At 39.2% G+C, this 12,246-nt stretch overlaps 1 protein-coding gene across 3 annotated transcripts in view; it reads left to right on the top strand.

Annotated features, from left to right (window-relative positions):
- CRYBG1 (crystallin beta-gamma domain containing 1) overlaps positions 1-11,169 on the top strand; it is a 98,649-nt gene extending 87,480 nt beyond the window's left edge. For all 3 annotated transcript variants that reach the window (XM_042017247.1, XM_042017248.1, XM_042017249.1), the window contains 4 exons: positions 2,092-2,215; positions 3,351-3,509; positions 6,243-6,405; positions 9,530-11,169. In XM_042017247.1, the coding sequence (XP_041873181.1) occupies positions 2,092-2,215; positions 3,351-3,509; positions 6,243-6,405; positions 9,530-9,618 (535 nt within the window). In that variant the 3' untranslated portion in view covers positions 9,619-11,169. The remainder of the gene's footprint in view (positions 1-2,091; positions 2,216-3,350; positions 3,510-6,242; positions 6,406-9,529) is intronic.
- The last annotated feature ends 1,077 nt before the right edge of the window (positions 11,170-12,246 follow it).

The raw sequence follows: 12,246 nt of genomic DNA on the forward strand, positions 1-12,246 counted from the left end.
AGTTGAAATGAATTTGAATAAAGCTGTCAAGGAAACTTGCATCTTCTCTCATGTCCTATTATAAAAATCAGCTTGGATAGCATCCTTAAAACCAACTTCTATGCTCTTGGTTTAGGATTCAGACATAAAAAAATAATTTAGTTTGTGTTCTGTGTCATAAGTTCAAGATGTTTTTTAATAAGTCTTCATGTTCATCCTTTAACCTCTACTATGGACACAGAGGTGCAATTAGACCACGATCTCACCTATTTTGGTGTTAGTAGTAATAGTCCCTTTTACTTCAGGAACTAGATGAGAATCTAGCAGTTAGATTTGGTAGGTGTTTTCAAGCAGTTGTGTTCTCTGAGTATACCCTTGAAGATCATGTAAAAAATAGTCTGTGATGAAATTTAAAAGCTGTTTGGAAGCATTTTTGAAACTACTGTCCTATATTTTAGGATTCCAGCAGATCTGTTACGTTCTCTTTTTGGGTTTTTTTCCCCCCTGTTGTTAACCTCTACCTCTAAGATACTTGCCTCCAGTTTTGGTGGGTTTTTTTGTTTTTAATGATAGATCCATGTTACTGTTGCTTTGCATTTAAATGTGTTCTTTTGAAGAGAGGAATTTCCAAGGTGTGTGCTAGAGAGATGCTGTTGGGTAGCTTAAGACTGCCCTCAAGTGGATAGCTATAATAAATCTGTAGAGCAAACCATTTTCCCCATCTGGATAAGCTGGTCAAAGGGTTTCCTTAGCACACTGAACTGAACTTTGACACAAAGGGAGTAAGAAAAAGTACATATTTGTATTCTGAAGCCTCCTAAGGTTTCAGTATCTTTCACCATAACCACAATACAGTTGATTCTCACTTTCCATAACATGAAGTCAAACATCAAGTTACTCCTTTGCCAATGTCATGATTCCAGGTAATGGAATCGTGCATTGTGTGCGTTTCCTGTCCAATGAATATGTGTGGGGTGTTTTTTCTGGTGGATCACTGGAAACATAGAATATGATATGAAAATTCTGATTTCATTATAGCAATGTCAGCTGCTGAAATGTGTCAAAGTACAGGGTTTACAGTTTACTTGCCCCTGCTGCCTCCCTTATTGAAGAGGGTTTCATCTTCTCTTCCTTTGCTAAGAGACCACCATTTATAATTCTCTTAATTTCATACCTGGGGCTAGATGTGTATTAGGCAGTGAAAAACCACCAAAATTAAAGTGAGTGTGCTTCTGGATGGAGATGTCTGGTGACAAATCAGTCAGTGGAAGGAGGTAACCTGAAAACTTGCATATTGAGTGTTCATGTGCTCAAACCCCCATGGCCACTGGACCGTCCCAGCACATCAGTGTGAGAAAACTCTACAAATTGCACTGTATTGCAGCCTATTTTGAAGCCCAGCCATAATTCACTGGTTGTGCCAATAATGGAGAATCAGAAGTTGGGTTCTGACAGATTACACTCAATGTGTGATTTTAAGCATAGTTGGATGCACACTATGGAACGCTAAACAAAATTTTTCTATGTGCACTCTTGGTCTATCTCTTCCCCACCACCCTTTCAGGTACTTGGAAAGAAGAGAGGTGTTATGAAATAAAACCTCTACCGAAATACCTGAGAGAACTTCACCCTGTTGCAGTTTCCAGTATTTGCTTGCTCCAGTCTGCATCCATAGTAGTTCTTTCTCACGCACACCAGGCCTGGCCAAGTTCAGATACACAAAACAGCTGGAAAACAGCTGGTTCTGCACCTGCAGCAGTGTAGCACATACAGCACATGTGGCATATAGATCTATGCTCCTTGAGGAGTCACAGTGCCTCCTGAAAACAAATGGTATTTACAAGTTGGGTTCTCAAGAAAATGCTTTGTTTCATTCAGCTTGTAATTTTTAAATAATAGGACTCTAAAATCTGAACTCCTGTGTACTCATGTTAATGTGGCTGATCTAAATCAGGATGTAATGTTATTATTTTTTAAGGCCTGTTACAAAGGTCACTGGCTTTCCAAAGCTAAACACTACTATGTTGTGGGACAGACTTCTATTAAACTCCTTTATTGATTCCAAAGCAGAATTTGGCAGTTAAAACATTGTCTTATTTTTTCTCCTCATAGATGGATAATTTACGAACACACTAATTACAGGGGACGTCAGATGTTGTTAACACCAAATGAAATTCCAGATTGGTATAAAGCCAGTGGCTTTTGTCAGATAGGTTCTCTGAGACCTTTACTGCAGGTGAGTAGGCTTTGACATGAGCTTATCAAGTACTAATTTATATCTTGTTATGGGGTTGAGGAGATACTATGCAGTTGAAAGCAGTGTTACAGCCTTGTCACAGGCATGTGACAAACTTCAGCATTGGCAATTGTGTAAAGAAATCACTCCAGAATTTTGTGTGTAATAAAAGCTGTTTGATTATGCTACATGGCTTTGCAGTTACACTGCTTAAACTGTTTATTAGGAACATCCTTTAAACCAAAGTACAGAAGACAGCATATAAGGATTAATTAAGGATTAATAAATAATGGCTATAACTGCTATATATAAAGTATTGTAACTTGTTTCATAACTAGCACCCAGACTGGTTGTTGGCATATCTGTATTTTTTACGGAACAACAAGAAAATTGGGGGAAAAAAAAAAAAAGATACTTCAGTTAGTAGTGATTTTGTATTGATTTAGGAGGGAAGGTCCCTCCCTGCTTATTACTTGGCAGAATGATTTGCAAATCTAATGCAAAATTTATTCTTGTCATGCCCTGTTCATTTTGTTCTCTAAATAAGGACCATATGATCTTGTCCAATGGTGCAGCAGTCCTGGGAGCTTTAACATCTGAGGTTCTTGCTGAGCCATATTTCCTTGGAGAAACAGCTTTTTCTAATTCACAGGGTACTTGTACCTGTAACCAACTGCATTTTCTTGCTGTCATAGCTTTGTCTTTGTATAGCCCTAAGCAGAGTTAGGAATAATGCATTTTGACTGCCCTGCTGAGAGCTTGTCTGAACAGAGGTGTTCATGTGTAATGGGCCACACAAGTGAACCCTTAATAAAAGCTCAGAGCATCTATAGGAGTTAGCAGAGAGAAGTTAGTTCTGCTCTGAATTAAAAATTTTTAGCTTTCCACTGTGTGCTGATTTCAGTGCTTAGGAAAGCCTAAAACTCTCCATGCAGAGTGGCGAGTTCTCAAAGCTTGTCTTGCCCAAGATGTTTATGGGCTTCTGAATTAAATCATTGAATAAAAAAGTCAAGGTTTCAGAAAGAAAGAGGGAGTTTTGGGGTTCAGCACTGACAGTAGCTGCTCTGAAGTTAACCCAGAGCAGGATATCTTCTCTGCTGAGATTGTGGTTAAAGAGTTCTTTTGTTTTCTGCAGAAACGTGTGTACTTCAGGCTTCGAAACAAGGAAACGGGAAAATTCATGTCAGCTGATGGAAACCTAGATAATCTGAATCTTCTCAGAATACAGGTTGCAGAAGATACAGACTCAGATGATCAAATCTGGGTTTATCAGGATGGATTCATAAGGTGTCGGGTAAGGTTTGAGTTCAATGTGCATTTTCTCTTTTCCTCTCCAACTGTAGGGCTTTAGGAATTTAGTTCCTACTGCAGAATCTTCATTTATTTTATAGGCTTAATCTGTTTCAATTATAATGTAATCTTTCTGTTGGGAGTTGGTTTTTGTGGGTTTTGTTTTGATCAACTCTGGCTTTTTCAGGTGAAAAACAAACAACAACAAACTAGTTGTATGATACTTTTTTGATATAATTGAAATTTTGAGAGAAAATATTGCAGAAGTATCCAAGCAGGGGAGACTTTTTCAAGTACTGATAATATTTTGAACTATGCATACCTTGTGGTAGGACAGTTAGTGTAATGTAGATTGATATCCTCTTCTGCATTTAGGCAAGCTTAAAGATAAAATCCCACTCTCTTGAGCTGTTTGGGAGTGGGGGGTTTTTTTTGTTTTGTTTTGGGGTTTTTTTGTTTGTTTTCTATCCCTGTATTTGTCAAATCCATCCTTTTTCCTTTCCTCTGTACAAGTTTCCAAATGAAGCCTTACTTTTCTCACAGTCCATAAAACTAATCACGGGCAAATTGTCATTGAGGTGAGCAGAGGTATGCGCAGTTCATATAATGTTTAAGCATGAACAGTCTTAGGTAGGGATGCCACCCAAAAGAAAATTAAGTTACTTTAATACTGTTAAACAGCTTGACTGCAAAGAATCATGTGAACTTTTTCTATAGGATTGTATAACTTCAAAGGAGCCATTTATAACTATGTCATCTATGCTGGAGGGAAGAATCTTACTGTTAATAAGCTAAGGCATTGTTCAGACATGTTTACAGGACACATGCAGTTGTAAAAGGGATTTATGCAGACAGCAAAATGATGCAAAGTAAGCTAAAAGCTTTAATATCACATACAAAAGACTTCTCTTTTGATGGTGCCTCTCAAACATGTCACTGAAAGTTTTCATATTGAGGCAGTGCTGTATTATACGGCTTTGGATAAATGCTCCTGGTTTTTGCCCCTTTTTCTGTATCTCACAAAGCAATTCTTCTGTGCACAGAAAATACACAGCTTGTGCTGTATAGCAATCAGGTAGCTTAGTGCAGAGTGCAAGCTGGCAACTTTGATCTTAAGTGACTGAACTGTTACAGAGCTCTGCCATCTTTCTGGCGAATGATAGTAAATCCATTTTGCACAAACCAAAAATTGGGGTTTACCACATATTACAAAGAAAACTGGGCTACCTGCACATAGGCAGACATAGGTCACTGGAAGAACCTGCACCTTCCTGTAAGCTTGGGTCATCTCAGTGACTGTGTCACAGTACCTTGGGTTGTGCCTGGGGTTTTCAAGGAAGGGCCGTTTTAAGTATGTGGGATAACCAGTAAGCAGGATATGAAAGTCAATCTGCTCCTTTTTTCAGAAATAGATGTGAATGCAGGTTTCCTTACTTTTTATGAGTTTCTTGGAGATGGGTGAAGTACTGGCCCAGTGGACCTAATGTCTAAGCTCAGAGTTTTCCTAGTTCCACTAGAGAATGCTTCAGATACAAACGGGAATTTCACAACTAAATCGACTTACTCGAATCCTAGGTTATGATAGTCAGAAGTATGACTTTTTCAAGAAATAGTGCTTTCAAAAGCACTTGTAAAAATAATTTAGAGCCATTTCAACAATGGCAGATGAGTGTTTAACCTGCCACAGAAGTGCATTCAGTAGTTAAAAGGCACAGCTTGTGGTGATCTACTGAAAATCGCTTTATCTAGAAAAATTGACTGTTACTTAGTAATACAGCCTTAATAATCCTTTGAAGTAAGCTTAATTTTTGCCAGCTCTTTTTTTAACCAGAATACATTTGCAGACTTTTGGAATCAAGTAATACAAGTGACTAGGAAAAGAGTGTAGAATAAAGAAGCAAATATTACTGTGATACCCTGTGAAATGCATACACTTGATACTGTGCAGTTATGTCCTTTATCTGAAAAGGTTACTGCAAAACTAAAAGTGATTGAAAGAAAAAAGAATGTTCAGAGGAAATGGAGAGCCTCTATGGAAGGAAGAGACAAAATAGCGAGGACATTTTAGCCATTTGAAGGATGGTGTGCTTGAAGTCTCTGCAAACATAGCATGGACAAGACATCCCTTGAAATGATCAAGGGATGAGGAGAGTATCAAATGAAACTAGTTGCATATCAAATTATTCCTAATTTTTTTAAAATAGTGGTAGTTAGGATTTGGAACTGCTTACCACAGTATCGAAGGGTTACGATACTCAAGAGTGTTCATGTAAAATCACTGATCTTGGTGGGTAGTGACTAATAAATTTACACATGGGACGGAAGATGAGCATTAAAGATATGGGGATGCATGGAAAAGCTTCTGGGCTGGCAATTGCTGTAGACTGAAGAGATAACCAGGAACATACTGCATACAAGAGTTCGGTCAATGTAATCTTCCACAGTATCAATGTAATCTTTGGTTATTGGCTGCTGCTAGAGACAGGTGCTAATTGTTCCTTTTGATCTGATACAGGGTAGTTATTTTACAGTTCCTGTGTAGTGGAGAGTGTCAGCAGAAACAGGAACAAAAGAAAAATGAGTCTTGAGTTTGGGGCAAAAATAGATTCCTTGAGGGAAAGTAATTCCTAAATTCTATTCTCACCTGATGCTATCTCTCCTATTTGATAAAAAAAACCAGCTGACACTAGAAGTAAGGCCATTTTGAATAATTGCTGTTACCTTCCTGATAACACAGATGGCAGAGGATTGCTGCTTGACAATTGTTGGAAATCTTATAACTCCTGGCTCTAAACTTGGTCTGTCATTTGAGCGGAATGAAGACAAACAATATTGGCATATTAGTCCCGATGGCAGAATTTATAGCAAGATGAAACCCAAGCTGGTTTTAGATATCAAAGGTAAGCAAATGTTATCTCATTACATTGGGTCTTAATTACATGGTATTTGCAGTGGGATACACGCTAAACGTGCCTATAAATTAAGGATAGTGCTTTAGTTGCTTTAATCTAGAAGCAAAAAAGACCCGATCAGCTAGTCTGACCTTCTGAATTATACAGGCCCTAAGACTTCATTTCATTTCTCCTACATACCATTTAGTAACTCACAGTACTTGCTTATCTTGTATTCTCAGTGTCCACTCACTGTAGATAGCCTCAGTTAATTTTTGGGCAATGTGAATATGTTTACTTAAAATGCTGAAGCAAGAACAACCTAACTTCTCATTAACTTTAATTTCTATAGAGCAAATTTTCTTACCTAGTAGTTGTAGATGAAATAGCCAAAGGATATTAGGAAAGCAATGGCAGGCTTGTATACTGATGTGATTAGATGCAAAAAGGTGGGGGTTTTTTGTTTATTAATGGTTATGCTGCTATGGCAAGCATGAGACTCTGCCATAGCAGCCTAGGGTCTGTGAGCACTTGATGTGTATTTTGGAGTCACTTTTGTCATAGTAATTTGATTTGTGTAGATACTGTTTCTGAACTTTGTTTTCAGAGCTTCACAGAAAGTCTGAAAAGTAGAAAATTGAATGATTAGGAGAATTAGCATAATCAAATGTTCTTACATAATTGCTTTTTTGGGTGAGGGGAGTAAACATTTTCTATATCTGTTTTATTCTATTTCTATTAATATTTTAGCTGTTTTAAAATTAATTCTTAATTGATGCTATGACATTAATTACATCACTTACAACCACCACCCCCCCCAAAAAAAAACCCCAAACCAACCAGAAAAATATCATAGTCAACAGTCAGCATTTTAGAACTAAACAGGACTGAACTCCTAGAATCGTAGAATATCCTGAGTTGGAAGGGACCTATAAGGATCATCAAAGCCCAACTCCAGGCCCTGCACAGGACACCCCAAGAGCCACACCATGGGCCTGACAGCATTGTCCAAATGCTTCTTGAACTCTGTTGGGCTTGGTGCTGTGACCACTTTCCTGGAGAGCCTCCTTCAGTGTTCAAACACCCTCTGTGGGAAGAACCTTTTCCTAGTATCCAACCTAAAACTCCCTGATGCAGCTTCAGGCCATTCCCTCAGGTCCTGCCACTGGTCACCAGAGAAGAGATCAGTGTCTGCCCCTCTTCTCCTCACAAGGAAGTTGTAAACTGCAGTGAGGTCTCTCCTCACTCTCCTTCAGGCTGAACAGACCAAGGGACCTCAGCTGCTCCTCGTATGGCTTCCCCTCAAGGCCCTTCACCTTCTTTGTAGCCTCCTTTGGATGCTCTCTAATAGCTTTGTATCTTTTTTATATTGTGGTGCCCAAAATTGCACACAGGACTCAAGGTGAGGCTGCTCACTCAGGGTGAGCACAGAGCAGAGTGGGACAATCACCCACCACAGCTGGGTAGGACTGTCAGAACTGTGAGATCAGGGTTATCTGGTGTCTGACCATAATACAACAGTGGCACAAATGGTCACAAATTCTCTTTACTGCCACAAAAAGCTAATGAAGATTAACTATAAACTTAACAAAACCACTCCAGTTCAAGGAGAGTCTAGTCACAATGACTGCATACCTTTTTTTAAAGCCCATTCTAAGTGGCACCAAACAAGCAGAAATACTATTGCATTGCCTTTTCTTCAGTTAAGCATGTTGAAGGCAATTATGTATTCTGCATTTATAACTGAAGAAGTTCACAAAGGGTAGGTCTGGTGGTGGAAGTATAGATGCACTCTTAGCTTTAAAACAAAGTAAATCTGTACAGTAAATACAAAACAGTAGATACATGTGGCTTTTATTTGAGAAAGCCTAGTAGGAACATTGCCTGTTCCTGCCAATTCTGCTGATCCATTCTGGACCACGAATTGTGCATTAAAGAATTCCTCAGCAAATGAACGCAGTTGTTTAACTGTGCAGTTGCCAGTGCCACCTTGTGGACAAACTGGCACAGCACAAAGCCTTGTCCAGAGCACCACGCTATCAAAGTAAACAGTCTCTCCGTCCACTGAAAAAAAAATCCCATCTTTTCCCATTTTAGCGTGTTTACATTCTATCAGACACCACTTAAAAACAAATTTTGCACTCACAGTGCTAACTGAGCTACAAAAAATAACATGAGCTACATAGCTCAGTATGTTACATTAAACACAAGCTTTCAGCTGTCAAGTTTGTCTTTTGCTCAGTCAGGGAGGGTGAGGCAATTGGGGTGCAGAACACAAAGACAGTGGTCGTGGGAGCGTTGCAGTGCTTTGTATAAATGGTTGGCTCAGATGGCTGCTTCCAGTGGGAATACCACTTGCTTTGCAGGTGTGTTGTACTACAGGAGATGCACGTGTCCTACATTTCTGCAATATGTACTAGATCTGAGGGAAAAAACCATCAATTCTGACTTTCAGCTCTAGTCAAATGTGTCTTTGCTTCCCAGTTTCTTAAGTCAGAATATTAATGGTGCTCTTCTATGAGAACGTGTTTGGCATTGCATCGTGTAAGCAGATTAAGCTCTTCTAAGAAATGTTCTTATTTTGCATTCAGATATGTTCAGCTGCCAGTGCAAACAGCTGAACATTCTGGTCAAAATAAAGGATTATAATGGCAAGGAGTAAACCAGTGCCAGACCTTGTCTCTGACATGGTCACATGCATATTGTCTGTTAGTAGCAGGACTTACTTCATCATCTAAACATCTTCACTCCATTTTCAGAGCCAAGTGACAATTGACAACTGTTGCAGGAAAACTGAATTAGTCAAGTGTGACTTTTGGGAAGTGACAGTCTTCAACACTGCAATACTGAGTGTATTTCAGGGTTTCTTTCCCTTTCCATCCAGGCTGAAAAAGCCAAAAAACTGAATTACTGAATGGGTGGAGAGAATAAGGCAGATTGATCCTGGTTAATTCAAAAACTGTTTCAAAATGAATTCCAAAAGCAGGCAGTGATGAAAATACATTTGTCTTCTCAGATCCATGGGTTGAAGAGAAACTGTCTACACCAGCTCTTACTAGAGCTTTTCTGAGACCTAGAGTATTTGTCTCTTATTTCAAAGATGAAATACCCTCTTTGAAATTTCTCTCTACAGGAGGCACACAGTATGATTGTGACCATGTTGTTGTCAACACAGCCAGTGAAGAAAAGTTAACGCAGTGTTGGGAACCGCTGGTTGTATAAACCCAAAGAAGGAAAGATGATGTTTGAATTGGCCACTATTCTGGACACTGGAATCAGCACTGCCATCTCTGGAGGATACAGGATCAACAATGAGAGTTTTGTCTTTTCTTCACAATTTTAAAAAGAACAAGCAACAGAATGATTTCACCTCCCTATCCAAGATTATTATCCCTATAAAAGCTTGGGTATCTCAAAACCTTTTTTTTTTTGAATCCTTACAACTCAGTGTTGGATAGAAAGTGGCAGTATGCCTCAGGCTAGAATGGGACAACTAAACACGGGTGAGACCACATGGAGTTACAATTCTGTCAGTGTGTAGTTAACCCAGAATAGTCAGTAAGTGTAACCTATTTTACAAAGGACAGGAGTGCAGTGTATATGTGGCTGTAGCAACGTGGACCTATGAGCTGTAGTATAGAGAAATATTCACTACGGGAAATTAATATATTTGGTTCACTGGAACAAACTTATGTTTACTGAAAATTTAAAGACTGCTAGTACAGCACATCCAAAGAATTTTTAACATGTGGCTTCAAGTTTAGTTAGTAAGCTAATATAGTAAGTCCTAAATGCAGAAAAAATTCTAGATTTTCTCATGTATAGAGGATGTAAAGTAGCAGATATTTTGTTAGAAAAAGAGAGGGCTGGCAAAAGGATGCATTGAAATATGAAGAATTTGCCCATTTTCTAGGTTGCCTGACTTCTTGAGTTGTGGCTATTTTTCTTCTTTGCCATGTCACATTTGTACCTTTTAAAACAGTTTCAGTAAGTAGAGTCTTCCTGAACTCCAAAATCTTATAGAAAACAAGAATTCTTAGGGAAAATACCACTAAAGATGACTCCAACAGCACATAAGCACTGTGGTTACTGAGTTTTCCAGCCATTGCCTGTTGGGCTTACCATGGAGAATGCCAGACTCCCCAAACATTCTGGTGATGTTGGAGAGCAATGTTTGTGGGGGGCTGCTGGCTCCCCATTGGACAGAAGTGTCAGACTCCCCTAGGAAAGGGCACAGCCAAGCCTGGATATGTGCCCAGCCACAAAGGCTGTGCCCATTCCAAGTAAGTGTAACTGGTTTAGTAAAGAACTTGTGACAAGTAGGATGTCCTGATGACTGAAAGAGGTCCTTCTGTTGCCCTGCTTTGAACCTGGTCATGTTAGTTTCCCTTAATAATGTTGGCAAAAAGGTAAAATACAAACAAACTCTTGTACTATGCTGCTGTGTTTTGTTCTGGCTTAGACCAGTGTTATTACAAGCTGCTCCTAGGAGCATCCAGGCCTTTGTCTTGCATAGTAAGTCTGTTTAAAATTAACATTTTCATTACTATTGTATTGCCTGGTGCTTTTACTATTACCACCCTAGAGGAAGTGCCTTACTAATTTTCTTCCTTTTGTAAAGACGCACTGAAGTTTTGTTGCTCTGAAATGTGCTGCTTTTAGTCCTTAATAGAAAATATGTTGTTACTGGTTCCAAACAGTGGTACTTTCTCATATTGATGTGCTCTTGCTATATATAATATAGCATTTTAAAAATAAATTTAAGTTAGGTAACTTTATTGAAATTATTTTTAAAGGTAGAAAGGTGAATTTTATGGTTCATCTTGTGCCCATCTCTGTCCATAATTCCTCTGTGACAGCCAGCCCCTGAGGAGTGAATACATGGTGTAGAATAGCTGCAGGCTCTGAGGAATGGGTGATTCTTCTATGCAAGCACGTGTTCAGTGCATTTGTGCATGGGGTCACCATTCACATGGCTGCCACTTCCGTCCGCAGGTGGAAGTGCTGCATGACATGGTTTGTGCACCACCACAGCTGCACTGCAGCAAATGGACAGCTCTCACTCAAGAGGTTGCCATTTTCCTTCAATCCACCTACATAATTGCAGGGGAAGTTACTCCATAGCCCATCTCTGGCAAAATGGCAAGTTTAAAACCAGCCCACCAGACACAAACACCCCCTCCAGTACTTCACCAGCAGTGATGGGACACAGCAGGAACAAGGGCTCCTGGCTACTGACAAAATCATGTCTACCCTACCTGCATAAGCACTGAAGTCAGCTGAATCTGGGCCAGGAGTTGGGCAATTAGAATAATTATCAGTTACAGATTGATTTTGTTCCATGCTTCTATTTAGATTAGCTATGTCATGAGAGAGTTGCCATAACAAGATCAAAGTATCAGTCTTGAGACAGTGATGTAACCATTTAGTTCTGAGAATGAAATAGCTTGAGTAATAATCTACATTAGTGAAGGTAAATAAAACTAGGAAAGGCCAAGGAAAAACAGCACAGGTTTCATATGGACAAGTAGATAAGGGTGTCCATTTCAGGACTTACATCTGGAAAAGAAAAGCTCCAAGATGTACAAAAGGAAAATGCTGCAGACTGTTCCTCTTATTCCAAGAGTGAGGGGTGTTCTGCAAAAGTCACAGTTACACTTTTAACATGGTTTTCAGATAGAAATGCCTAAGGGACATTAGTATGTCTTGTCTGCTTGTTAACAGGCACCATGCAAAGGAATCACAGGCTTTTCTAAAACAAGACTTTAAGTTATGCATCCTGTATGAGCTTTTAAAAAAGAAACACTTGCTACATACCAATTCATGTTCAAGGACTGACTGCAGGCAGAA

Source organism: Corvus kubaryi, unplaced genomic scaffold, assembly GCF_017639235.1.
Source record: "Corvus kubaryi isolate FWS band 111438036 unplaced genomic scaffold, C.kubaryi_AGA036_p1.0 split3-73, whole genome shotgun sequence".
NCBI classification, from domain to species: Eukaryota; Metazoa; Chordata; class Aves; order Passeriformes; family Corvidae; genus Corvus; species Corvus kubaryi.